The sequence below is a fragment of the Schistocerca serialis genome, chromosome 8 (genome assembly GCF_023864345.2).
Source record: "Schistocerca serialis cubense isolate TAMUIC-IGC-003099 chromosome 8, iqSchSeri2.2, whole genome shotgun sequence".
Lineage (NCBI taxonomy): Eukaryota > Metazoa > Arthropoda > Insecta > Orthoptera > Acrididae > Schistocerca > Schistocerca serialis.
In genome coordinates, this window is record NC_064645.1 from 434,115,759 (window position 1) to 434,142,892 (window position 27,134).

The window sequence follows — 27,134 nt, forward strand, 5'->3', positions numbered from 1 at the left end:
ACAATCATTTCATTGCGAGCATCAGAAGTGCAAGTGTAACCACAAACCACTTTGTGATGCTGAACCTGTTTCACTATACACAAGTACCAGTTTGCATATTTTGATATTTAAAATTTAGGGCTGATGAAACAAAATTCTTATTATTCTTAGTCAACAGTATGTATGCAAAGTAATAAAGTATGAAGATATAGGTGGCACAATTCTACTATACCTCCTTCCATGTCAGAAAAGGAACATCCTGAATATCAGCAAAACAACACAAATGGAAAAAGACCTTGAACACTGGCAGTTCCTTCATCAAACTAAAAGTCAGCTGCAAGTGATATATCATCTTTAATTACTGTCTTTGTCTTTGTGCAGCTATTTCCCACATTGGACATATATATCTTTTCTCTAATTCTCCAAATTAAAACAGATCAATTTTCATGAATGAATTAAAAAATAAAACGAGTTAAATAACCAAAAAAGACCAGTTGACAGTCACAAAAATAATGCTTTAAAATTTTCAAATTACGATTTTCCTTAATTCTTGACTACCCTTTTCTACTAATGAAAGAGCTGACAGTACTGAAACCTAAGTGTTCGAAGTATTTTTCCATCGGTTTTTCAGTTACCAGTAACTGAGACTCTGCCTCAAATAGTCCATATTTTGGTTTTCGTTACACTTGGAGCTAGCATTACAATTTTGTTTGTTTAAAGAAATGTTATATATGTATACCTTTGCAAAGATAGAGCAAAGCTGCCAAAACCATCAAAACTGTCTTCTGCTGTTTTTGATTCTTGAGCACTCTTCTTAAGTGAGAGTTTTGTTAGCTTCGAGGATACTACTTTTCTCTTCCTTTTTGGATCTCTAATGTCCATTTTAACACACGTAATCTACTGTCACAATGCATCTGCAGAGGACATCAGTGCCTACTACTTTAGTCAGTCACTTTCATCTCTGGGGTGTTTTGTTAAAAATTCTCTCATCATCTGCCTCTTAAATTTTGTTTCTTCTGCACTCTCCAAGAGCATCTCTTCAATCCAGGTTCTCAGCTTTTGTGCTCCATCAGATTTGCTAAAATTAAAACAGATTAATTTTCATGAATGAATTAAAAAATAAAAAGAGTTAAATAACTAAAAAATACCAGTGGACTGTCAATGACAAAACACATTAGAATTCTCAAATGATGATTTTTGTTAATTCTAACACTGTAAAGTCAGTTGGAAATATGAGAGCAACAATGTTGCAGTGAAACAAAGAATGTCATTATCACAGGCAACATAAACAACTTGATAACTTTAAGTCTGACATTTGGAGGGTGCAGGATTGGGCTCGCCAATTTGGCTCAAACTGGGTGAATAGGAGCAGGTCAGTGCCCCTTTCAAGTTTCCAGAATATCTCACGTAAGTGGGAAATAATAAAAGCAAAAAAAGCACTCTAAGGATTTTCAAGTACAGTGTGTAGGATTTTTGAGCATTGATGATCAAGCACGTGGCATAGCGCAGTGGTCTAGTGCACCGACTGTGAATTTGCTGTCTTGGGTTTGATTCCTGCTACAATTGTGACTTTTTTATTTATTTTTAATTCCTCATAATGTTATTACCCATAATTGTAATGGCCTCGTGCATCCTGAAATCTTTCCCATGAGTCGGAGTTAATGAATGCAACTCTGTCATTTCTAGCACCATCTTGTTCTATTTCTGGTTTCCGAATCAGAAGATTTCCCCCCCACCCCAGGTTCGGAATTGTGCTTTTAATTATAGGAACTTCCATTCTGGATGAGCGTCAGCAAAATCAATGACTTGCTTCTTAACAGCCACAGCCATCAAAGTACGAGAGTAATATTTTTTACAATCGTAATCATTCAAGTCTGTACTTAAAGAAGGAACTGATTACAAACAAAATAGAACTGCATATCGTAAAAGTGTGTGTCCCATAGCTATTGCTACAGCAGCCAAAGACACAGGAGGGTTGTTGGTGATCAAAGCTTTCTCTTCATAAGCTGAGAAAGCATAATGAAGAGCACTGGTGAAATTTTTTATCTTCATTAAAAGCTACAAATCGATGTTATCACAAATCGCTTCACTGGTAGAAAATTCTTGTTAGGCCTCTGTTTTCCAACAAAAGAAAAAAAAAAAGCTTTCTACGTCCATGTCTACATAGATACTCTGCAACTCACACTTAAAGAGCCTGGCAGAGGGTTCACCGAACCACCTTCACAATAATTCTCTATTATTCCAATCTCGAATAGCGCGTGGAAAAAATGGGACACCTACATCTTTCTGTGAGAGCTCTGATTTCCTTTATTTTATTGTGATGAACATTTCTCCCTCTGTAGGTCAGCATCAACAAAATATTTTTGCATTTGGAGGAAAAAGCTGTTGATTGATATTTTGTGAGAAGATTCTGCCACAATGAAAAAAGCCTTTGTTTTAATGATGTCCGCCTCAGATCCTTTATCATGTCAGTGACACTCCCCACCCTGTTTTGCAATAATACAAAACATGCTGCTCTTCTTTGAACTTTCTCAATGTACTCCGTTAATCTTATCTGGTACAGATCCAAGACCGCGCACCAGTACTCCGAAAGAGGACAGACAAGCATAGTGTAGGCAGTCTCTTTAGTGCATCAGTTACGTTTTCTAAGTGTTATGTCAATAAAACACAGTCTTTGGTTTGCCTTCCCCATAACATTTTCTGTGTGTTCTTTCCAATTTAAGTCATTTGTAATTGTAATTTCTAGGCATTTAGTTGAATTTACAGCCTTTAGATTTGACTGATTTTCATGTAACTGAAGTTAAACAGATTTCTTTTAGCACTCATGTGGATGACCTCACGCTTTTCATTATTTAGGGTCAATTGCCAATTTTCACACCATACAAATATCTTTTCTAAATTGTTTCACAATTTGTTTTTATCTTCTGAAGACTTTACTAGACGATAAACAATAGCATCATCTGCAAACGACCTAAGACAGTTGCTCAGATTCATCTCCTGAATCATTTATATAGATAAGGAACAGCAGAGGGCCTGTAACACTACCTTGGGGAATGCCAGAAATCACTTCTGTTTTACTCAATGACTTTCATAGAAAATCGCCACAGACATGGTAAAACACTGTTAACAACTGTAGAGACCGTTATAAACTGTTGGAAAACTGGTACAGTAAGGGCCAACTAGAGAGGATTTAAAAACTGCCAGAGCCATGTGCTCTGAACGCACAAATGTCAACAAAGAAAAAGGAGCGACAGTGGGGATATGACAACAACAGAATGTTGGATCACAAAGTATCAGAAATGTATTATTGAAAATTACATTAGCAATACATTTAATTCCTTTTGTAACCCTATTTTTCATTTTTCAGGAATTTTCCCTGCACAGACTTAAATATTCAGTTGGAAGGCCATTACACAATAAAGGAACAAAAGACAAGAGATTTGTAATAGGCCCACTGTTAATGTTTTAACTTCCAAGTACAACACGGTAGTTGTCTATTTCTTTGAGCACAACTAACTGACAGTCTCATAGTTCAATTTTGTGAAAGATTCTTTGGTTGTCCAAATACATCTGACATAGGGGAAGGTTCTGACTATAATTCAGTACTGAGAAAAGCAGTGAACAGTGTAGATCATTGTATACTGCTAAATAAATTCAAATATAATGAAAACTTATCTAAGAAACTGTAATCAAATGGTTGTTTTACACTGTCACAGTAAGAAACTAATCTGAATATAATAGAGGGAAACATTCCACGTGGGAAAAATATATCTAAAAACAAAGATGATGAACTCCGGAGATGGGAACTTGCCCTTCAATATATCCTCTCTTCCTGTTACCCACCAGGCCTCAACCTCCGCTAATTTCAAGTTGCTGCTGCTCATACCTCACCTGTCATTCAACAGCATCTTTGCCTCTGTATTTCCACCTCGACTGACATCTCCACCCAAACTCTTTGCCTTTACACATGTCTGCTTGTGTCTGTATATGTGCGGATGGATATGTGTGTGTGTGTGGGCGTGTGCGTGCGCACGCGACTGTATACCTGTCCCTTTTTTTCCCCTAAGGTAAGTCTTTCCCCTCCCGGGATTAGAATGACTCCTTACCCTCTCCCTTAAAACCCACATCCTTTCGTCCTTCCCTCTCCTTCCCTCTTTCCTGATGAAGCAACCGTGGGTAGCGAAAGCTTGAATTTTGTGTGTGTGTTTGTGTGTGTTAGTGTCCCTATCAACATACCAACGCTTTCGTTTGAAAAGTTACATCATCTTTGTTTTTAGATATGTAAGAAAATAATCTGTCACACAACTGGGGTACTAAAATGTGAAGCATTCCACAGGGCTGCTTGCCAGAGCCATTTTTTCCTCCTAATACTTATAAATGACTAGCCTCTGACTAAAGAAGACAATTATGGAGGCATTTTGTTAACAGGCAATAAAAGCATAGTTCTTACAGATTTGGGTCATGAACAGGTTAATACAGAAAAACATTTTCTTGGAAGATGCAAACTTATCTCATAACTAATAGACTGCACTTAAATGCAATTAAATACGGCACATCTTGTTTATTACACACATTTTACTTGCACTGACATTCCAATTTCTTGTATAGGCAACATGGGTAGTGAACTGGAAGATATAAAACTGGAAACAGAATGTATGCTACCTTTGAACCACCCCCAACAGATGCTTAACATAGCAAGCTCTACAACTACAAAACTCTTTGCCTGATGTTATGTGAGATAATACTTTGGGGTGAATCATTTCAGGCAGAAAGAATATTTTTAGCCCAACAGTGAGCCATCTGGAACAGGAGTGGTGTCAATTCGTGAAGCTCATACAGGCCCCTCTTTAACATGGTGGAGTTCTTACACTGCTTCACAGTACGCCTGTACAAGAACTAACAGCATCCTGTTGGTGAAAATAAGGTAGATGAAGAATCTCTCTGTCTCTACAGCTACATTATACTCATCAAATCACTATGAAATGTGTGCTAGAGGGCACTTTTTCTTGTCATGGTATGATCACAACCACCACTACTGTTCAAAAAAAAAAGGTTTGACAATCCCTAACACACATTTTCAATAGGCTTCCACAAGAGTTGAAGGCTGTTAGGGACAAACTGCACGTTTTCATACTCAAGCTGAAAGACCTATTACTGGTAGAGTCCTATTACCGGAAGGAATACTTTGGGCCTGAAACTTTGTGGCAAATTAAAACTATGTGCCGGACTGGGGCTTGAACTTCAGAACTCTGCCTTTTGCAGGCAAATCTTCTACCAACTCAGTTATTCAAGCATGATTCACGAGCTTTACTTGCGGCAGTATCTCATCTCTTACCCCCCCCCCCCCCCAATCATCACAGTAGTTCACCTGCATATCTTGTGGGATTAGCACCCCTGGAAGAGAGGATAATCTGGAGATACAGCTTAGCCACAGCCAAGACCATGGCTGAGCCATGTCTCCACAACATTCTTTCTTCCAGGACAGCTAATCCTGCAAGGTATACAGATGAACTACGGTGAAGTTTGGAAAGTAAGACATGAGGTGCTGGTTCCAGTAAAGCTGTGAGGGCAGATCGTGAGTCATGCTTGAATAGCTTAGATAGTATAGCACTTGCCTGCAAAAGGCAAGGGCCCCAGGTTTGAGTCCTGGTCCAGCACACTGTTTTAATCAGCTTGGAAGTTTCAAAGCAGCACACACTCTGCTGCAGAGTGAAAACTTGTTCTGGAAACAACCCCTTATGCTGTGGCTACACCACACCTCTGCCATATCCTTTCTTCTAGGAGTCTTAGTCCTGCTTGATATGCAGGAGAACTTCTGTGAAGTTTGGATGGTAGGAGATGAGGCACTGGCAGAAGTAAGACTGTCAGGGCAGGCTGTGAGTCACACTTTGATAGCTCAGTTGGTTAAGCACTTGTTCACAATATGATTGTGTCCTGCTCTGGCACAGTTTTAATCTGCCAGGATTTTTCAAATCAGCACACACTTCACTGCAGAGTGAAAATTTTCTACTCTGGATCTACTTAACTAGTTTATGTGGATCAGAAAGGTGTGACTTTCTCTAAAAATTTTCGGTTACCTGAACCAAGTAAGATGTACTTGACAAGAAATATTCAAGAGAAAAAAAGCGATGCTGGAAAGTGTAATGCTGTCAAGCTACATTTACTTATTTATTTATTTATAAGAACAATGCATCTTTTAGAAATACTATAATAAATTGAAGTCATTAGAAAGGCAGAGAAACTCAGACAGTATTTCACCTTGTGCTGAATGGCAGTTCTCTTTAAGTGTTCATAAATGCAAGATACTGACCTTAATAATGAGAAAGAACTTGATAGAATTTAATTTAAAAACCAGTAGTATATTCTTGGAGTCACTGGAGGAGCACAGTTTCAGTACTGGTTACTGAACACACATAACGGTGCCTGCCTCCAGCAAAAAGCAGTAGAATAAATAATGTGTTCAGTCAGTAAGGGCAGGAAAAATAGCTATTTGTGCAAATTACTTAACCAACATTCTAAAGAAAAGCACAATGAAAGTTCTGTTTTTGAAACCTTCATCAAGGAGTTTAAATATTTTGAACCAAAGTTCTGAGGCATTCATAAACCTGTAAGAATGTCCCGGAAGAAATGTTGGGAGATAAGATCATAACAAACAACTACATAAGTACCAAAACATGGTGCCCAAACCTTTATAAAAACTATACATATAGTACATGATCCTAAATGAAATTTCTGAGATAAGGAACTAATGATCCGAAAGGAATCTTTCTGGCAGTATGAAATCTTCAGTGTGTAATGCATGTGAGGTACATGTTTCCAAACCAGTTATGGTATGTTTCTGTGCCACCTACATCAGGAGCACTATCCTGGAAAATAACATGCAACCATACGTGATGTTTCCACAGTGCATTTTTTTTCTATAGGTTTACAAGAATTCGCTGGTATATGAACATCAATGGAAACTGAATAGGATCTGCTTCATAGGAACATAGCTACATATCTCAATTACAAGAGCAACAGGAATATGTGAAATAGTTGTAAAATTTTATGCACAGGTGTAATTCACATGTTGACACTAGTGGTCACCACTCTGACAGTTACAAGGAGCCCACTGAACATTATGACTGTTCAAATTACGTGTAATTTATTTCTGTAAGGTGTAAGCTGACTATGTTGATAAAGAAAACTAAATATTCATTTCCAACCATTAGTTCCTTAACCCTCAAAATACTCAACATAGAATACACTACTATCGGATAATTTGACTTTCAAAGTTAGTTGGTTATTTGGTTAGCTAGTTGGTTGGTTTAAGGATCAAAGGGACCAAACTACGAGGCCGTAGTCCCTCCTACCTGGAACAGCTAAGGCAACAAAACTACATACTAAAGAAGAGCTCAGTGTGCGAACCGAAATAAAGAAAATGTAAAGGTCTATCAAAGGTCAACAAACCCTTGATAACGGAACAAGGAAGAAGAAAAGGGGGATAGGAAGAAAAGCTGGTGAGGTGCCCCATCCATGGAGCAGCCAGAGGCCCTCACAGGCAGAAACTGTGATCGGGAACATACCCCACACCACTTACCAGAGGCACCACACCCAACAATACACAGTGAAGTCTAGCAACAAGGACAGTGCAACAGAAGCACAGGAAAACAGAGGAAGAACACCAAACCAGACAGAACATGAGAAAAAGGGAAGAGTAGTAAAAGAAAGAGTAGAGCAACGGCTGGGACAGACGAAGCCCAGATACCCATTGCCCGGTCAGGGCAAAGGATGCTACAGGATGTCCTACCAATCCCTCAATGGGCCAACAAGGGTGAGGTACTCTCCCTTAGAGAGAGAGTGATAAAAAAAAACCTTCATGAATAAATCTTAAAACGATGTCAGCCGCTGAGACATCACCTGCTAACACCAGGGGTAGAGAGTCAGGGAGATTAAGATTTCATGTAGGTTGGCAAGATTAGGACAGTCCAGCAAAATGTGGATCACTGTCAAACAGGCATCACAACATCAGTGGGGCAGATCTTTGTGATGGAGGAGATGACTACGAGTCAGCCAAGTACAGCCAATGCAGAGCTGGCAAAGGACAAAGGAGTCCTTGAGAGTGGCCCGCATGGAGGAACTCCACAAATTCGTGGTCTCCTTTATTGTCCGTAGTTTGTTTGGCAGTCAGAGTATGCGCTATTCCATATTCTAAATCCTTATAACTTGACAGCGTAATAGTGATCAAAGGTCCAGTGCCGGAATACCAATCTCTAGAGGCATCTTGCCAATAGCCAGTTTGACCAGCCTGCAAGTGAGTTCATTTCCTGGGATGCCAACGCAACCTGGAGTCCAAACACAGACCACAAAGCATCCACATTGTTTCAGGGTGAAAAAGGAATCCTGGATAATCAGGACCAAGGGATGGAGGGAATAACACGTTCAGGAGCTTGTAAACTACCTAGCGATTTGCTATCGGTGAGGAAGGACTCATCTGTGCAGGAACAGATATGCTCAAGAGCATGAGAGATAGCTACCAACCCTGTAATGAAAAGTCTTTCGGACCTTGTGATAGGTCAAGATAGAGCTGTGGACAGGGGATGTAATATGGAAGTGTAGATGAGCGAACCCGGAGAAGAGGTGGTAGAGTGGAAAGCTGAAATTCTGAAAATGGGACAGGATGTGGATAGCGATCATAACTCCAGACCTGGGCTGCCGTTGCGGGAGGTGGATCTCTGTATCTGGAAAGAGGAGACTGTAGTTTAGGTGCTCCAGAGAGCAGTGTATGCGTAATGCATAAGCGATCAACTGTTGTTGACGCAGAATGCACAACAGTGGGGCCCCTACCTCCACTTGGAGGCTGACCCTGGGCTAGTTCAAAATGCACCATTTGCCAGCCATACCTCACACTGGTGCATCGGGCCCAGCATCTGTACCATCGAAGGTGCCACCGAGCCATACATATTCTCATAATGTAGGCGTGACTGAAACAATGTTTTGTAGAGCCGTAGCAGAGTAGAGCAGTTCATGCCCCAGTTGATACAGCTGAGGTATCAAAAAGCATTGAGGTGCAACCAACATATCTGCTTTAGTAGACGAAGATTACGAAGATACATCAACCAGGCATCAAAGACGAGCCCCAAAAACCAAAGCGAGTCCATCACATTGAGGGGCTCGCCATCAAACTACAGATCCAAATGGGGTTGTGCTGCCGGCGACGACAGAAATGTGCAATGCGGATATTTGCAGCCGAAAACTGGAAGTCAAGAGTGAGAGCCAAAGACTGATCTCTGTGCATTGCTTGCTACAGTCTGTGTTCATCAATACCCATTATGGATGAACTAAAATAAATGGAAAAATCATCAGCATACAAAGAGGGGGACACTGCACAGACCACAGCCAACACAAGACCATTGATAGCCACTAACAAGAGAGGTACACTCAAAACACAGCCCTGCAGTATCCCATTCTATGATGCATGGGAGGTGTTACGGGAGGCACCAACCTGTACCTAACAAGTGTGACACAACAGAAAGTCTTGGATAAAAATCGAGGGCAGGCCACAGAGGCCCCACTCATGTAAGTTGGCAAGGATGTGGTGGTACCATTTGGTATCATAACCTTTATGCAGATCACAGAAGACTGCAACAACGTGCAGACACTGGCCATTTGGATAGCAGACAGACTCTACGTGGACTAAACTACTTGCAGTAGAGCAGCCTCAGTGAAAACCACCCTCTATTGAAGCCAAAAGGTCCTGGGTTTCAAGGGTCCAATACAGCCTTCAACTCACCATATGTTCAAGTACTTGCAGAAGGCATTGATTAAACTGATCAGATGATAGCTGTCTATCTGAAGAGGCAATTTATCCAATTTCAAAACTGGAATAATGACACTTCCTCGCCACTGGGAAGGAAATTTCCCCTTGTTCCAGAAATGGTGGAAAAGGGCAAGTATATAGGAGCCATGTCAGGGCAGAGAGTAAGAGCGCTGGCGAATTTTCACACAGTAAATAGGGCATTATAAGGCTCCAAACGACAGTGGAGGAAAAAGGGAGTCATTCCAGATAGTGTTTGAGAAGATGGAAAGCTGGTGAAAAGTGGACTGATGCTAAGCTCTGGGCAAAACGCAGAGCAAAATGTTTAGCAACTAAGTCTGGGCTGGTGAGGAAATTCCCAGAATATCTGTAGGACAATGGCAGCCAAAATGTACCTGACCTTTGCCCATACCTGCGAAGAGGGAGTAGGCAGCCCTATGGCAACGACATATCGTTCCCAATAAATCTGTTTCTCAAATTTAATTAGATAACAGGCCCGGGTATTACGCCGTTTGAAGTTCAGGTAGTGGTTGAGAGATGGGTGCTGTTTTCGGGGCTCGAGAGCAGAATGGCAGTCTTTAGTAGCTGCAGCAATTTCAGTGTCCACCAAGGGAAAGTCTTCTTCTGCTGGGTAGATCCCCACGAAGAGGGAATCGCTGAAGCAGCTGCCGAAAGGATGGCATCAGTCACGTCAATGCCGTGGCGTGATGGAGTTGCTGAGATGGCAGCCAAGGGAAAGGCATTCCAATTCACATTAGTAAAAGCCCACCTGGAAGGGTGACCGGGTGAGTGATGTTGACGAAAAAAATAAGACAATTGGAAAATGATTGATGTCACATAAATTGTAATGAACTCTCCAGTGAATGGAGGGGAGGAGCATAGGGCTGAAAATGTAGAGATAAATGGCCAAGTAAGTGCCATGTGCCACACTACGGTGTGTGGGAGCTCATGCTAAGAAAGCAGAGATCAAGTCCTGTCAGCAGGTCTTCAACAATCCTGCCCCAATAAGTGGTTACAGTAGCACACCACAGAGCGTCATGGGTGTTAAAACTGCCAGGGAGAAGGGAGTTGTTAAAAGAGGGTAAGAGGAGCAGAAAGTATAGGAGGCCAGCCTGGGGAAGCAGAGGGGCATAAAGATTGGTTGGTTTGTGGGATTAAAGGGACCAGACTGCAACGGTCATCGGTCCCTTGTTGCAAAACTTAAAAACTACCACACAGAGTAAAAAACAGATAATAGAGACAACAGACAACACAGGACAAGAAAAACTCAGACAAAGAACAGACATAACAAATTAAAATCACACTGAGTGTGGCAGTGGTTGGCCGACCATAGAATAAAAAGGGAAAAGCCAACCACCGAGAACACATTAAAAACTCAGTTTAAAACCGTAGGCCAAAGGCCAGAATCAACACAAAACAATAAAATAAAACATAAACACTCATATTAAATGATAAAAGCCCCTGCCCGAATAAAACGTAGAATTAAGCCAGCCATAGAAGGGTCATCAGTTAAAAGGGCAGGGAGCATATCAGGCAGCGCAAATGTCCGCCTGACCACAGCTAAAAGGGGGCAGGCCAACAAAATGTGGGCCACTGTCAAAGCCGCCCCGCAGCGACACAGAGGAGGGTCCTCCCGACGCAGTAAGTAACTGTGTGTCAGCCGGGAGTGGCCAATGCGGAGCCGACAAAGGATGACTGAGTACCTGCGGTTGGCTCGCATGGATGACCGCCACACAGTCGTCATCTCCTTAATGGCACGGAGTTTATTGGGCGTGATCTGATCACGCCATTCAGCGTCCCAAAGCGCAAAAACTTTTCGGCGGAGGACCACTCGCAAATCAGTCTCTGGGAGGTCAACATCCAGAGATGGTTGCCTGGTGGCCTCTTTCGCCAGACGGTCAACATGTTCATTGCCCGGGATACCGACATGACCGGAGGTCCACACAAAGACCACACAGCGGCCGCAACGGGCAAGAGTATGCAGGGACTCCTGGATAGCCATCACCAGACGAGAATGAGGGAAATACTGGTCGAGAGCTCGTAAACCGCTCAGGGAATCGCTACAGATCACGAAGAACTCAACTGAGCAGGAACGGATATACTCAAGGGTTCGAAAGATGGCGGCCAGCTCAGCAGTGTAAACGCTGCAGCCAGCCAGGAAGGAACGTTGTTCGGAATGGTCCCCTAGAGTTAGCGCATAACCGACACGACCAGCAACCATCGAACCGTCAGTGTAAACAACGTCAGAGCCCTGATACGTGGCCAGGATGGAATAAAAGTGGCGGCGGAAGGCCTCTGGAGGGACTGAGTCCTTCAGGCCCTGTGCCAAGTCGAGCCGAAGGCAAGGGCGAGGAACACACCATGGGGGTGTACGCAAAGTGGCCCGAAAAGGAGGTGGAACAGTGAAAACCCTAAGGCCGGAGAGAAGCTCTTTGATGCGGACCGCTATCATACAACCTGACCGGGGCCGATGTTCTGGCAGATGGACGACCGATCGCGGGAACAGGAGACGATAGTTTGGATGCTAAAAACATGGGCAGCATAAGCGACCAGTAAATTTTGGCACCTGAACCACAATGGAGGGACACCTGCCTCCGCAAGTATGCTGTCCACTGGGCTGGTCCGGAAAGCACTAGTGGCAAGGCATATTCTGCTGTGTAGGATTGGGTCCAGTACCCGCAGCGCAGATGGGGATGCTGAGCCATAAGCCAGGCTCCCATAATCCAGACGAGACTGGATTAACGCCTGGTAGAGCCGTAACGGGTAGATCGGTCGGCGCCCCAGCAGGTGTGGCTCAAGCATCTCAGAGCATTTAGATGCCGCCAACACGCCTGTTTAAGCTTCCCGAATATTTGGCAGCCAAGTCAGCCGGGCATCAAAAACTACATCCAAAAACCTGTGGGTCTCCACCACAGCAAGGAGTTCGTCGGCAAGATAAAAGTCGCGGCTCAGGATGGACTGTTCGGCGCCGGCAGAAATGCATAACGCGGGTCTTGGCAGCCGAAAACTGAAAACCATGCGCTACAGCCCAAGACTGCGCCTTGCGAATAGCGTCCTGTAGCTGACGTTCAACAGCTGCAATGCCAGTAGAGTGGTAGTAAAGGCAGAAGTCGTCAGCATACAGGGAAGCGGAGACAGAATTTCCCACCGCCGCAGCGAGCCCGTTTATTGCGATTAAAAACAGGCAGACACTGAGGACAGATCCCTGTGGTACCCCGTTCTCCTGGACTCGGGAGGAACTACGGGAGGCTGTGACTTGCACGCGGAAGGTACGATACGGCAGAAAATTTTGGATAAAGATCGGCAGAGGGCCCCGAAGACCCCATCCATGAAGCGTAGAAAGTATGTGATGACACCATGTCGTATCGTACGCCTTCCGCATGTCGAAAAAGACAGCGACCAAGTGCTGACGGTGGGCAAAGGTAGTACGGATGGCCGACTCCAGACTCACCAGATTGTCGGTGGCGGAGCGGCCTTTACGGAGCCCACCCTGAGACGGAGCCAGAAGGCCCCGAGACTCCAGTACCCAATTCAAGCGCCGGTTCACCATCCGTTCGAGAAGCTTGCAAAGAACGTTGGTGAGGCTTATGGGGCGGTAGCTGTCCACCTCCAAAGGGCTCTTGCCCGGTTTCAAAATGGGGATGACAATGGTTTCCCGCCACTGCGACGGAAACTCACCCTCGACCCAGAGACGGTCATAAAGGTCGAGGAGGCATCGCTTGCAGTCCACTGAAAGGTGTGTCAGCATCTGACAGTGGATGCGATCTGGCCCAGGAGCGGTATCAGGGCAAGCGGCAAGGGCACTGTGAAATTCCCACTCACTGAATGGAGCACTGTAGGATTCAGAATGGTGGGTGCGAAAAGAAAGGCTCCGACGTTCCATCCGCTCTTTAATGGGGTGGAAGGCCAGGGGGTAATTCGAAGAAGCGGAACTAAGAGCAAAATGCTCTGCCAAGCGGTTGGCAATTTCGTCGGAGTCTGTACAAACTGCTCCATTCAGTGAGAGCGCAGGGACGCTGACAGGGGTCCGATAGCCATAGAGGCGTTGGATCTTGGCCCAGACCTGGGATGGAGAGACAAGGAGGCCAATGGTGGACACATACTGCTCCCAGCAATCCTGCTTGCTTTGGCAGATAAGGCGGCGGGCCCGCGCACGCAGACGTTTGAAGGTAATGAGGTGTTAAATGCAGGGATGTCGCTTGTGACGCTGGAGTGCTCGCCGGCGATCTTTAATCGCTTCAGCGATCTCAGGCGACCACCAAGGCACAGTCCGCCGCCGAGGGGACCCAGAAGAACTGGGAATGGAAGATTCGGCGGCAGTAACGATGCCTGTGGTGACCGATTGAACCACCGCATCAATGCCATCATTAGAGAGTGGCTCAATACCGGCAATGGAGGAAAACAAGTCCCAGTCAGCCTTATTCATTGCCCACCTGCAAGGGCGCCCAGAAGACTGACGCTGTGGCAGTGACTGAAAGATCGGAAAGTGGTCACTACCACACAGGTCGTCATGCACTCTCCATTGGACAGATGGTAAGAGGCTAGGGCTGCAGATCGAAAGGTCAATGGCGGAGTACGTGCCATGCGCCACACTGAAGTGTGTGAAGGAAGCATCATTTAACAGCGAAAGATCAAGCTGTGCCAATAAATGCTCAATGGTGGCGCCTCGACCTGTCGCCACTGACCCACCCCACAGAGGGTTATGGGCGTTGAAGTCGCCCAGTAATAAGAAAGGTGGCGGCAATTGGGCTACCAGCACAGCCAGGACATGCTGCACAACAGCACCATCCAGTGGAAGGTAAAGACTGCAGACGGTAACAGCCTGTGGCGTCCACACCCGAACCGCGACAGCCTCTAAAGCTGTTTGTAGAGGGATAGACTCGCTGTGAAGAGAGTTAAGGACATATATGCAGACGCCACCAGACACCCTTTCATAAGCTGCCCGGTTCTTATAATAACCCCGATAGCCACGGAGGGCAGGGGTTCGCATTGCTGGAAACCAAGTTTCCTGAAGAGCAATCCAGAAGAAAGGGTGAAGGCTGATAAGTTGTCGGAGCTCAGCTAGATGGTGGAAGAAACCGCTGCAGTTCCACTGGAGGATGGAATTGTCCATGGCTGAGAAAGGCGTGACGGGACTGGGAAGGCAGATAACGCCTCTGGGTAACCTGCTGCCTCCGATGGAGCACCCGTGCAAGTGCTATCCATTGAGTCTGAGGGACCGGCGAGATCGAGGTCCTCAGCGGACGCAAGAATCTCCACCGCATCCTCAGACGCAGAGCTTGTAGGTAGCGGTGGAGTAGGTGCCACCACAGGTGTCTTGGTCTTACGGGTCTTCAATGTCGTTTTCTCTCGTTGTTCCTTTGGTTGTCGTTGTTGAGAGGGCTTATTGGAGTCAGTCTCCGGGACCGAAGATGATCGCGAAGCTCGACGACCAGCGACCTGTGGCTTCTTCAGCCATTGGTTGGTGTCTGCTGTGCCGCTGGTAGGAACCTGGGAAGGGAGTGACCCAAGGGATCCCTTCCAAGCGAGAGACGCTGAAGAAGACTTACGCTTCCCCAGCTTAGAAGTGGGGACTGGTGTCCCCGGTGGTTTAGTGGGTGCTGCTCCCGAGGTAGATGGTGTGGGAGCAAGAGCGAGAGAAGGGGCCCCCATCGTCAAGGGGGCAGGTGAGGTCCTCTGACTCTGAGAGCTGACTGTTTGTGGTGCAGCTAAAGGAGCTGGAGCAGGAGTGACAGTTGAGGCATAAGATGCCATCATGCGCACAGGATGTAGCCGTTCAAATTTCCGCTTAGCCTCAGTGTAAGTCAGTCGGTCCAGGGTCTTATATTCCATGATTTTGCGTTCTTTCTGTAAGTTCCTGCAGTCTGGCGAGCAAGGTGAATGAGGCTCTCCACAGTTGACACAGATGGGAGGCACATGGAGTATCGGGATGAGATGGGCGTCCGCAATCTCGACATGTGAGGCTGGAAGTGCAGCGGGAAGACATATGGCCGAACTTCCACCACTTAAAGCACCGCATCGGGGGAGGGATATAGGGCTTGATGTCACAACGGTAGACCATCACCTTGACCTTCTCCGGTAATGTATCACCATCGAAGGCCAAGATGAAAGCACCGGTAGCAACCTGATTGTCCCTCGGACCCCGATGAACGTGCCGGACAAAATGAACACCTCTACGCTCTAAGTTGGCGCGCAGGTCGTCATCAGACTGCAAAAGTAGGTCCCTATGTAAAATAACACCCTGGACCATATTTAAACTCTTATGTGGTGTGATGGTAACGTTAACATCCCCCAACTTGTCACAAGCAAGTAACCTGCGTGACTTGGCGGACGATGCCGTTTTTATCAAAACTGACCCAGAGCGCATTTTGGACAAGCCCTCCACCTCCCCAAACTTGTCCTCTAAATGCTCTACAAAGAACTGAGGCTTCACGGAGACGAAGGATTCCCCATCAGCTCTGGTACAGACGAGATACCGGGGCGAATACGTGTCACTGTCATTCATTGCCTTTCGTTCCTCCCATGGTGTGGTCAGGGATGGGAACGATTTGGGGTCATAAACGTTACCTTTAAAATGAGCCCTCAAACGCTTAGAGACTGCTGGTGGCTGGCCACCAGCAAGAGATGATGTGCCACGCTTCATTGTGTGTCATCCACCCTGATGCCACCTACTCCGACCAAGGGCCCTCCCCATGGGCGCCACCCAGCCACAGCAAGGGCCACCTGGCAGGATGGCCATTGCCGGGAGTCCTGATGCCCCAGGGAGATGGGCATCTACTCCTCGGCATACATGGGGAGTAAACGGCGCAGGCATCAGTAGAGCGATCCCTGTGTTGTCAGGGGGCTACAACCAACAGGGTACATGGCGGCCCCACCACAACGGATTGGCTACCGTGCTGGATCTTAGGTGCAAAAATGTATGAGGTCGTTGTCTCAGCGAAAAACAACACTACACAGTGCAGTGTGGAAATCGCACCCATGGACGTATCCTCGCCCAAGAGATGGAAAACGAGCTGGACACCATTGCAACGACGAGAAAGCCGGCTAAAGGTCTCAATGCACGACAGATACAGTGCACCATGTAAGGCGCCCTTCCCCAATTGGCTCGCTCTTCGGAACAATTTAGAAAGATGCGGAGGTCAAACCCGAGAGGGGACAATCACAGAAGGCCGAAACATTTGAGACTCCTTTTAGTCGCCTCTTACGACAGGCAGGAATACCGCGGGCCTATTGTTACCACACAGTCTAAATGCATCCGAGCAGCCACTGCTTCCAGTGCAGTTGAAAAGGAACCCAGGAAATAACGGTGTTCACACAGACCAACGTACAGGCACTGATGTAAGCAGAGGGCCAACCCGGTTTCAGCAAAAAGCTTGGAAACCACAAAGAGTAGGCGAATGAGTATCCACGAAATGAGATTCCTGCAATACAACACAAGCTACAGAGTAGAGAGAAAGAAGATATTGCAATTCCGGAAGATGATGATAGTAACCATTACAGTAGTACAAGAGCCTGGATAGACAGTGAATAGGCACAGTCGATCATTATGTTGAGTCAGTGTCCACCACCAATAAGGACGAAGTGACATCCATGAATGTAAGATCGGACCATGATTGAGAGGAAAGGGTGACACCCTTCGGGATGTCAGGGGGATCTCGTCCCATGACATCTTCTTCTTCTTCCTCTTCTCCTCCTTTGCAGGGCTAGAGAAGGTAAGTCAGGAAGAGAGCAAGTCGCAGCTATATCTGGATCCGAGAGTGAACAAACGACCTCGATCCCTACTGGGTGTGGATCCCATGTTCAACTAAAACTAACAGGCTTCTTGTCCTAAAGACAGCAAATAGAGGCTTGGGGGGAGGGGGGGGGGGGCTCCTTGAGGGAGCCACATCCTCAGGGCGGGCACCAGAGGTGAAGGTTTCTTCTTTGGCCAAGGAGAATCAGCAGTTCCACGAGGGGAGGGAATCGAAATCGCCCAGGAGGAGTAAAGAGAAGGGGGTAAACACAGAGGTGAGGAGGAAGGGGGACGGAGCAGAAGGGGGAGAGGAGGAAGGTGGAAGGAGCAGAAGAGAGAAGAGGAGGAGGAGATGGGGAAGAGGAGGAGAAGGAAACAACACAACAGAAGCAAAGGTTGATGTTGGAGATACCGGGTAGAGGGAGTTGAATTTCTGTCAGGCCTCAGAATAGCATATATGGTCTAGAGATTTTAATTTCTGAATCTTCCTCTCCTTTTTATAGATTGTACAATCCAGTGAGTGAAGAGACAGTGAGCTAGAAAGGTCCACAATGTTGTATGGTGAGGTGCAACAGCTCCCCACATGGAGGGGTTGGGCACAGACCCCACAAATAGGATTTACATCATATCATGAAGACTTGTGACCAAACTGGAGACACTGGAAACAGCACACGGGAGGTGGGATACAGGACTTCATCTCGCAACGGTAAACCATAACGTTGACTTTTTCTGGAATGGTAGCCCTCAAAAGCCAAACTGGAAGTGCCAGTATCAACGTGACTGTCCTCAGGACCTCTCTGCACTCGTCTGATGAAATGGCCACCACACTGTGTCAGATTAGTACTTAGTTGCTCTTCAGATTAAAGGAGGATTCCCATGGAAGATAATGCCCTGGGTCACATTTAAGGACTGGTGAGGAGCGATACTTACTGGGATGTCTCCTAAGTGCTCACAAGTGCAAATGGAGACTAGCTAACAGGCAGAACATGTTTTAATCAGTCTTCACTCAATGGATTGCGCAACCTATAAAAAGGAGAGGAAGATTCAGAAATTAAAATCTCTAGACCATATATCCTACTCTGAGGCCTGAAAGAAATTTGACTTCCTCTACTGCATCTTACTGAGTGACTCTACATCACCAAATTTATCTTCTATGAGTTCGACAAAACAGAGCAGTTTTGTAGTGGTGAAAGTCTCCCTGTCTGTCCTGGAAAAAAAACAAAGTAAAGTGAAAAGAATTGTGCCCCAAGACTGTGGGCCTCCCTTCCTCCCGGTGGTGGCCAGGTAGGGGAAGACCGAGGAAGCAAGAGTAGGAGCAGACAGAGAACCATTCCTTACTGATGAGATGGCTGTAGAGGAGTGGCCAGAAGTGTGGAGCTCAGCACAATTCATGGGCAGAGCATCCTCCCTAGTACCACCCAAACCTTTCAGGGTTTCACTCTTTCAGTGTCACCCAGCTGCAGCCAGGGCCGCAACCACTACTAGGCTTACATGAGGTGGTGAGAGCTCAGGTATAACACCCCACAACACTGACTTGTACCATGTCGGTGACCTAGTGGGGGGAGGGAGAAGGAGAGCACACTACAGTGGGTAAGGAGGGGGGCAGGGGGTGTGGAGGGGGGTAGGGAGGGAAGGTACCAATGCCAGTGACACTAGGGAGGGAGTTCTTCCCCAAATGGCTCACACTGTGGGTACAATTTAGAAACAGGTGTCTAATCCCAAGTGGGACCAGATAATGTCAGGGAAAAAATGGGGAGAGTGCAATCACAAGACAAAATAGTGAAAGGGAATAGGGGAATCGAGGGAGTAGGTGGGTCATCATCAAGGGAAACATCAAGGGAGAAAGAGGGAGGCAGGAAGGGGAGAAGCTAGGATGGGAAGGAGTGGATACGAGGGACAGAATGCAGTCCAGAAGAGAAGGAAGGCTGCAATAGTTCAGGGCCCCATGCACGCCACACACATACCCATAAAAGAGCTGTGGTCCTCCTTAGAGCCTCAGTCTTAGTGACCCCCATATATGCACTATAGCAAAATCTCTGCCACAGTGTATTACATTGCGAAAGGTAAAACCAAAATTCAAGAGCATGAATATACATCATCAGAAATTATAAATGTAACAATTAAATTACATATTTTAGAGCCATACAGAGAAAGGTTAAAAATTAATATCAAGTATCATAAAATACAACACTACACAATACATATACATCTACATCTATATTCTACAAAGCACGGTGAGGTGCATGGCAGAGGGTATGTCACATTGTACCAGTTAGTAGGGTTTCTTCCTGTTCCATTCACATATGGAGTATGGGAAGAATGATCATTTGAATGCCCTTCTGTGTGTGGTAATTATTCTAATCTTATCTTTATGATCCCTAGGGTCTTTCAGTTCAGTTCCCTCAGTATCCCTATGACACTCCCCCATGGACTGAACAAACCTGTGACCATTCATGCTGCCCTTCTCTGCAGACGCTCAACAATGTGGTACGAGTCCCACACACTTGAGCAATATTCTACAATGAATAATCAAAATGAATGATTTTTAAGCCATCTCCTTTGTAGATTGATTGCGCTTCCCCAGCATTCTACGAATAATCCTAAGTCTACTACCTTCTTTACCCATGATGGAATGTATGTGATCATTCCATTTCACATCCTTACAAAGTGTTACACCCACATAATTGTACGAGTTGGCCCATTCCAACAGTGACTCATTGACATTACAGTCATATGATACTACATTTTTTCGTTTTGTGGGCTGCTAAATTTTACATTTCTGAACATTTAAAGCAAGTTGCTCATTTCTGCACCACTTTGAAATCATATCAAGATCTGATGAATATTTATGAAGCTTCTTTCAGATAGTACTTCATGATAGATAATTACATAATCTGCAAAAAGCCTGACTTTACTATTAACATTGTCTGCAAGGCTATTAATATACAACATGAACAGTAAGAGTCCCAACACAGTTCCCTGGGGCACACCTAATGTAACTTCTACATCTGATGTTGACTTTCCATCCAAAATAACATATTGCATCCTTCCTAACCACAAAGTCCTCGGCTCAGTCACAAATTTCATTTGATACCCCATATGATTGCACTTATGACAATAAGCGTAGGTGTGGTACTGAGTCAAGAAATACTGCATCTACTTGATTGCCTTGATCCAAAGCTGTCAGTAGGCCATGTGAGAAAAGTGCGAGTTGGGTTTCACATGATCAGTGTTTTCGCAATCCGTGCTGGTTGACACTGTGAAGGTCATGCTGTTCAAGATACCTCATTATGTTTTAACTCTGAATATGTCCAAAATTCTCGAACTCAGCCACAAATTCAGTATGGAATCTAACAGGGATTGCATCTAGCCCTGGAACTTTGTTCAATTTTAATTATTTCAGCTATTTCTCAATACCACTGACACTAATACTTACTTCATTCATCTTTTCAGGTGTATGAGAATTAAATTGGGGCAATTCTCCTGTGCTTTCCTTTGTCAAGGGACATCTGAAAATGGAGTTTAGACTTTCAGATTTTGCTTTGCTGCCCTCAATTTCAGTTCCTGTCTCATTCACTAGGGACTGAACACTAACTGTGGTGCGACTAACAGCCTTTACATACGACCAGAACTTCTTTGGGTTCTATGAAAGATCACTTGACAATATTCTGCTAGGGCAGTCACTGAAGGCATCAAGCTTTGCTGTCTTGACAGCCAAACACGTTTCATTCAACATTTCTCTATCTATAACCCTAAGCTTTCTTTTACACCTATTATGCAGTAATTTCTATTTGTTTAGAAATTTCTTTACAGTGACTGCATACTATGGAGGTTCCCTCCCATTATGAACTTTCCTACTATATACTATCTATATATCTATTCAGTGCATGGTCAACTATTCTTTTAAACAGAAGCCAGAGTTCCTCTACATCTGTGGTTCCCAACATGGGGAGTAAAAACTAAACTAGTTTAGTTTTGTACTCCCCAGGTTGGGAACCACAGATGTTGAGGAACTCTGGCTTCTGTTTCATCAAATTTGATTCTGCTACAGTCAGGAAATTACATTATTTTCAAAAGATCAATACTATTATTACAATTTTGTAAGACTCTGGTTATGTAAGTTACCAATAATTACTTTTTCTCAATTAGTACCATTAATGCAGTGGAGGTTACAGCTTCTTCACATAGTCCACCCACTACACACGCTTTGTCCTATACGTCGTTAATGATAAAAGTAAGGCATATGCCTAACAAACGCTAAATATCTCCTCTAAGTTGTTGAGAGTACCTGCAGCAGTACAGAAATTGCTTCATTACTTGCTTCGAAACAGATAAATGCATTAATTGACAGCACGACACAGCAGTAACTAAGTAAGGGCTATTATAATGCTGCAGACAGTTTTATTTTATTATTATTATTATTATTATTGCTACTACTATTAGAGTGGTTAGACACAAAGCATTAACAGCCAGAAGTCATCCAATTTCTGCCAGTTCAGAAGTAGGGAGTGTAGCAACGAAGTGATTTACGAACAGTCAGTATTGTGTCATATCTGCATTTGTTTGATTTTAAGTGGAGCTGCAGCATGCAGGTCAAGCAAGTGCTGCAATGGAGAGGAGTAATGCAGGGGAAGCATGTTTTGCAACAAATTGTGGATAGTTAGCATTTTCTTTTCTGAGGAGTTGTGTGAGCACTTGTGATACACCACAAATTCCTTCGTCATTCATTGTAACACACACACAAATTAAATATCATTCATCTTTTATCATTTTAAAAATAAAAGTGTTCCATGAAAAGTCTTTCATTCTATAGTTTAGTTAGGTGTTAAATTTAGTGACAATGTGTGTGTGTGTGGGGGGGGGGGGGGGGGGGCGGGGGGTACTAGCTGATGTCTGATTGCACTCAGGGGTAATGGTGTAAAAACGGTTGGGAACCACTGCTCTACATGCTCCTGCCCTGTGCTGAAAGTTTCAAGTTCCTCATTGAGATACGACACTACCGATTTTTTATATAGTATGTATCTCTAAAAACAAAGATGATGTGACTTACCAAACGAAAGCGCTGGCACATCGATAGACACACAAACAAACACAAACATACACACAAAATTCTAGCTTTCGCAACCAACGGTTGCTTCGTCAGGAAAGAGGGAAGGAGAGGGAAAGACGAAAGGATGTGAGTTTTAAGGGAGAGGGTAAGGAGTCATTCCAATCCCGGGAGCGGAAAGACTTACCTTAGGGGGAAAAAAGGACGCGTATACACTCGCGCACACACACACATATCCATCCACACATATACAGACACAAGCAGACATATTCAAAGGCAAAGAGTTTATATATATCTTTCTGCTTGTTTTAGATGTCCTCTGTACTTTGGTAATCATTGTTGCCACAACAACGTCATGGTCACTGATATCTGTTACAATGTGGACATCCTCAAAGACATCAGGTCAATTTGTTGCCATGAGATATTTCCATCATGAGTGAGGTTCGTAACTACCTGTTCTATGTAGTTTTCAGGGAAAGCATTTAATGAAGTTTCATAAGGTGTCATATCATGCCCACCACTAACAAAAATGTAAATTTTCCTAATTAATTGTTGGATGATTAAAGTATCCACCGATGACTATAGTACAATTGGGGAACTTACGTACAAGTGAACTGAGGTTTCTCTATTTTTGGATACATTAGGAGATGAGTCTGATGGGTGATAGAAGGATCCAATCATCATTTTATGCCCACCCCTGATACTGAGTCTTGCCCAAACAATCTCATGAGTTGCTTCAATTTCTACCTCAGTGGATTTGAGTTACTTGTCTACTGCAACAAAACACCACGTTCATTTCCCATTTGGCTATCATTTTGATACACACTTAAATTTTGCCCAAAAATCTCACTGCCATCAATTTCAGGTTTCAACAAGCTTTCCGTACCTAGTATTATGTGAGCTTCACTGCTTTTCATGAGTTCTTCAAACTCTGACACTTTGTTGTGAATGCTTCAGCAGTTTACCATCAGGATTGCCATACTCTCACCTGTGAGAGGCATAAGGCTAAAAAAAAGTCCTTAGTTATAAGAAATCCCTTCAAGGAGCAATGAAAGAACTTCTGGCAGCAATACTGAGAGCAAAAAATTATTTCGTGTTTTGCATACTTGGATAAACAGTTGGGATAAGATAAGAAGGTTCTATAATAATTACATAAAGAACATAAAAGGAAATACTGATAAATATTATGATGATGATGATAATGATGATAAAACAATAAAAATAATACTAATAATCTCTGTCAAGCAGGGACGCAGAACCAGTTACACTGGCAAAGAAGTGAGAAGACACTTTCATTCCAGCCACAAAACTGCAATTCACAATTCTCTTTAGGAAGAATGGTGTATAAATCAGACACTAAAAAGGAGCAGAGTACAGAGAGGAAAGGAGCTTCACAATGAAAAGTAAGGAAACAAGAAAACTTTGAACCTATAGCAAAGAGAATGTATGTAGAATTGACAATGTGTGTGTGGATCTGAAAAAAAGAACGAGACAGAAATTGTACCCCACCTATAGCAGGGTCGGCAAAGGAAGATCTCTGGCAGCTGCAGTGAGATTGGTGCAGCTGCTTTGGGTAGCAATACTATGTGATCAAAAGTATCCGGACACCCCCAAATACATAAATTTTTCATTATCAGGTGCATTGTGCTGCCACCTACTGCCAGGCACTCCATATCAGAGACCTCAGTTGTCATCAGACATCATGAGAGAGCAGAATGGGGCAATCCGCAGAACTCATGGACTTCCAACATGGTCAGGGGATTGGGTGTCACTTGTGTCACACGACTGTACATGAGATTTCCACACTTCTAAACATCCCTAGGTCCATTGTTTACAATGTGATAGTGAAGTGGAAACGTGAAGGGACGCACACAGCACAAAAGCATACAGGCTGACCTCGTCTGTTGACTGACAGAGACTGCCAACAGCAGTTGAAAAGGGTCGTAATGTACAATACGCTACGATGGCGATTTACTACTTCTGCTGCCACCGACGACGACAAAGCTCGAGAGTGTCTCTGATAAAATGTGGAAAAAACACCACAAAAAGACGTCTATCCACACCATCACACAGGAATTCCAGACTGCATCAGGATCCACTTCAAGTAATATGACAGTTAGGCAGGAGGTGAGAAAACTTGGATTTCATGGTCGAGCGGCTGCTCTTAAGCCACACATCATGCTGGTAAATACCACACGATACCTCGCTTGGTGTAAGGAGCGTAAACATTGGACGATTGAACAGTGGAGAAAATGTGTGGAGCGACGAATTTATGGTACACAATGTGGCTATCCAATGGCAGGGTATGGGTATGGCGAATTCCTTGTGAACCTCATCTGCCAGCATGTGTAGTGCCAACAGTAAAATTCGAAGACGGTGGTGTTATGGGATGGTCGTGTTTTCCATGGAGGGGGCTTGCACTCCTTGTTGGTTTGCGTGGCACTATCACAGCACAGGACTACATTGATGTTTAAAGCACCTTCTTGCTTCCCAGTGCTGTAGAGCAATTCGGGGATGGCGATTCCACCTTTCAACACGATCGAGCACCTGTTCACAATGCACAGCCCGTAGCAGAATGGTTACATGACAACAACATACCTGTAATGGACTGGCCTGCACATAGTCCAAACCTGAATCCTACAGAACACCTATGGGATGTTTTGGAATGCAGACTTTGCGCCAAACCTCTCCGACAGACATCAATACCTCTCCTCAGTGCAGCACTCCATGAAGAATGGGCTGCCATCCCCCAAGAAACATTCCAGCACCTGATTGAACATATGCCTGCGAGAGTGGAAGCTGTCACAAAGGCTAATTGTGGGCCAACACCATACTGAATTCCAGCATTACCAATGGAGGGTGCCACGAACTTTTAAGTCATTTTCAGCCAGGTGTCCGGATACTATTGATCACATAGTGTACGTCTACCAACCACGTAACGAGATTCTGTATAGGGCCTGCACCTACAGCAATGTCTTAGTGCTGCCGCAGTTCTATAAATGTTTATTATTTTCACCTCCAGTTATTTGCACTTTACAGCTGAAAGCTGACAATGATGCTGCTAGCTGTCGCTGATTTTCTTTCGCTGACTCTACTATAGTAGCAATGTTTTAGGTTTGCTTAGAAGGCAGGTTTCGGTTGACTTGTGGGTCTATCATTTGTGGTTGTCAAGTAACAGCAATACCAGTACACATATATATCTACAGAACATACAACAAATTACATTTACTTAAGGACATAAATGCCAACTGATTGAACATTCTTAGTAGGCTACATAGTAGACACATTACACTAGAAGTGGGGAGAGGCAACTAAAGAGCATCATTCTGGAGCTTTAAAAGGATTTGACAGAGTTTGTAACAGGTTCTGGCATAGCAGAAGATTGCAATACCATGTGTCAGCTTTGACCCATCCAATCATCAAGATGGAAGACACTCCTGTTTCGAGCTTGTACAATATGGTGACCATGCCATCATTCATTACACAAGTGAACACGGTACTACGGAGGAATATGATTCCGCCCATCTGCTTTGAACCATGATATCAATATGGCAGAAACAGCTACTTCAAGTGAATACAAAATGGCAACAATGACAGTACCACACATACATGCCAACAAACACAAACAAAAAGTAAAAATGATACAATAATGTCTCACTCCAAAAGCACAATTAAAGTGATGAGATAACTGTGGAAAAGTGGGGGTTTAGGATGGGAACAAGCTAAATATAGAACAATAAAAAACACCACACCATCCCAAAACAAATAATATCCAAAAAAAAAAAATTTTAATTACAACATACGGCTACAACAACAAAACCGCAGGAATCGGACACTTCTCTTGACCTTCATACCTAAACTGCACCTACCGATATCAAAAAACCAATATCTACAACACCGAAAAGTGCAATCAAACATTTCCCTTGAGCTATATAGCTCAACTGCAGCTATCAACACCAAAAAGCCAACACCTACAACTCCAAAACGCAAAATCGGACATTTCTCTTGACCTATACAACTCAACTCCAGCTAACAATACCAAAGCACCAACACCTACAACTCCGAAAAGTGGAACCAAAAGCCCAACAACTCAAAAACCAAAAACTTCCCATATTCACTACATCAATTAAAACACAACTGATCTACCATAATATATAACAGACAAAAACATCACATTTACTGTAAAAAAAAAAATGAAACAAAAATTACTTTCCAACAAAAGCCTCTGGCAATACCATCAGGTTGACCACCACACTCACAGATGCATGCATGCATGCACACGCGCGTACATGCGTGTACACACACACACACACACACACACACACACTTGGCCTACATCCTCTCCACAGCACAAAAAACACGTGAAAAATACAAAAATTCTCAGGGCACTCCTCCACCAACAATACTCATCTCAGTGAGACTGCATGTTGGAAGAGCACCTCTTCCCCCCCCCCCTATAACTGATTTAATTGTACTCCAAAACCCCTCTGGCCTGGTAGTGCAAACCCCAGTGTCGTATTCCTTCAACTCAATACTGTGGTTAAGATTGTAGCCCATCTTCCCCAAACTACTGTAAGACA

At 44.3% G+C, this 27,134-nt stretch overlaps 1 protein-coding gene across 4 annotated transcripts in view; it reads right to left on the reverse strand.

The window, feature by feature from the left end:
• LOC126416674 (uncharacterized) overlaps positions 1 to 27,134 on the reverse strand; it is a 213,201-nt gene that overhangs the window by 181,575 nt on the left and 4,492 nt on the right. For all 4 annotated transcript variants that reach the window (XR_007575492.1, XM_050084477.1, XM_050084476.1 and 1 more), the window contains exon 2: positions 719 to 1,057. Coding sequence is in view for 3 of the 4 variants with exons in the window: in XM_050084477.1 (XP_049940434.1) it covers positions 719 to 861 (143 nt within the window). In the remaining variant the exon portion in view is untranslated. The remainder of the gene's footprint in view (positions 1 to 718; positions 1,058 to 27,134) is intronic.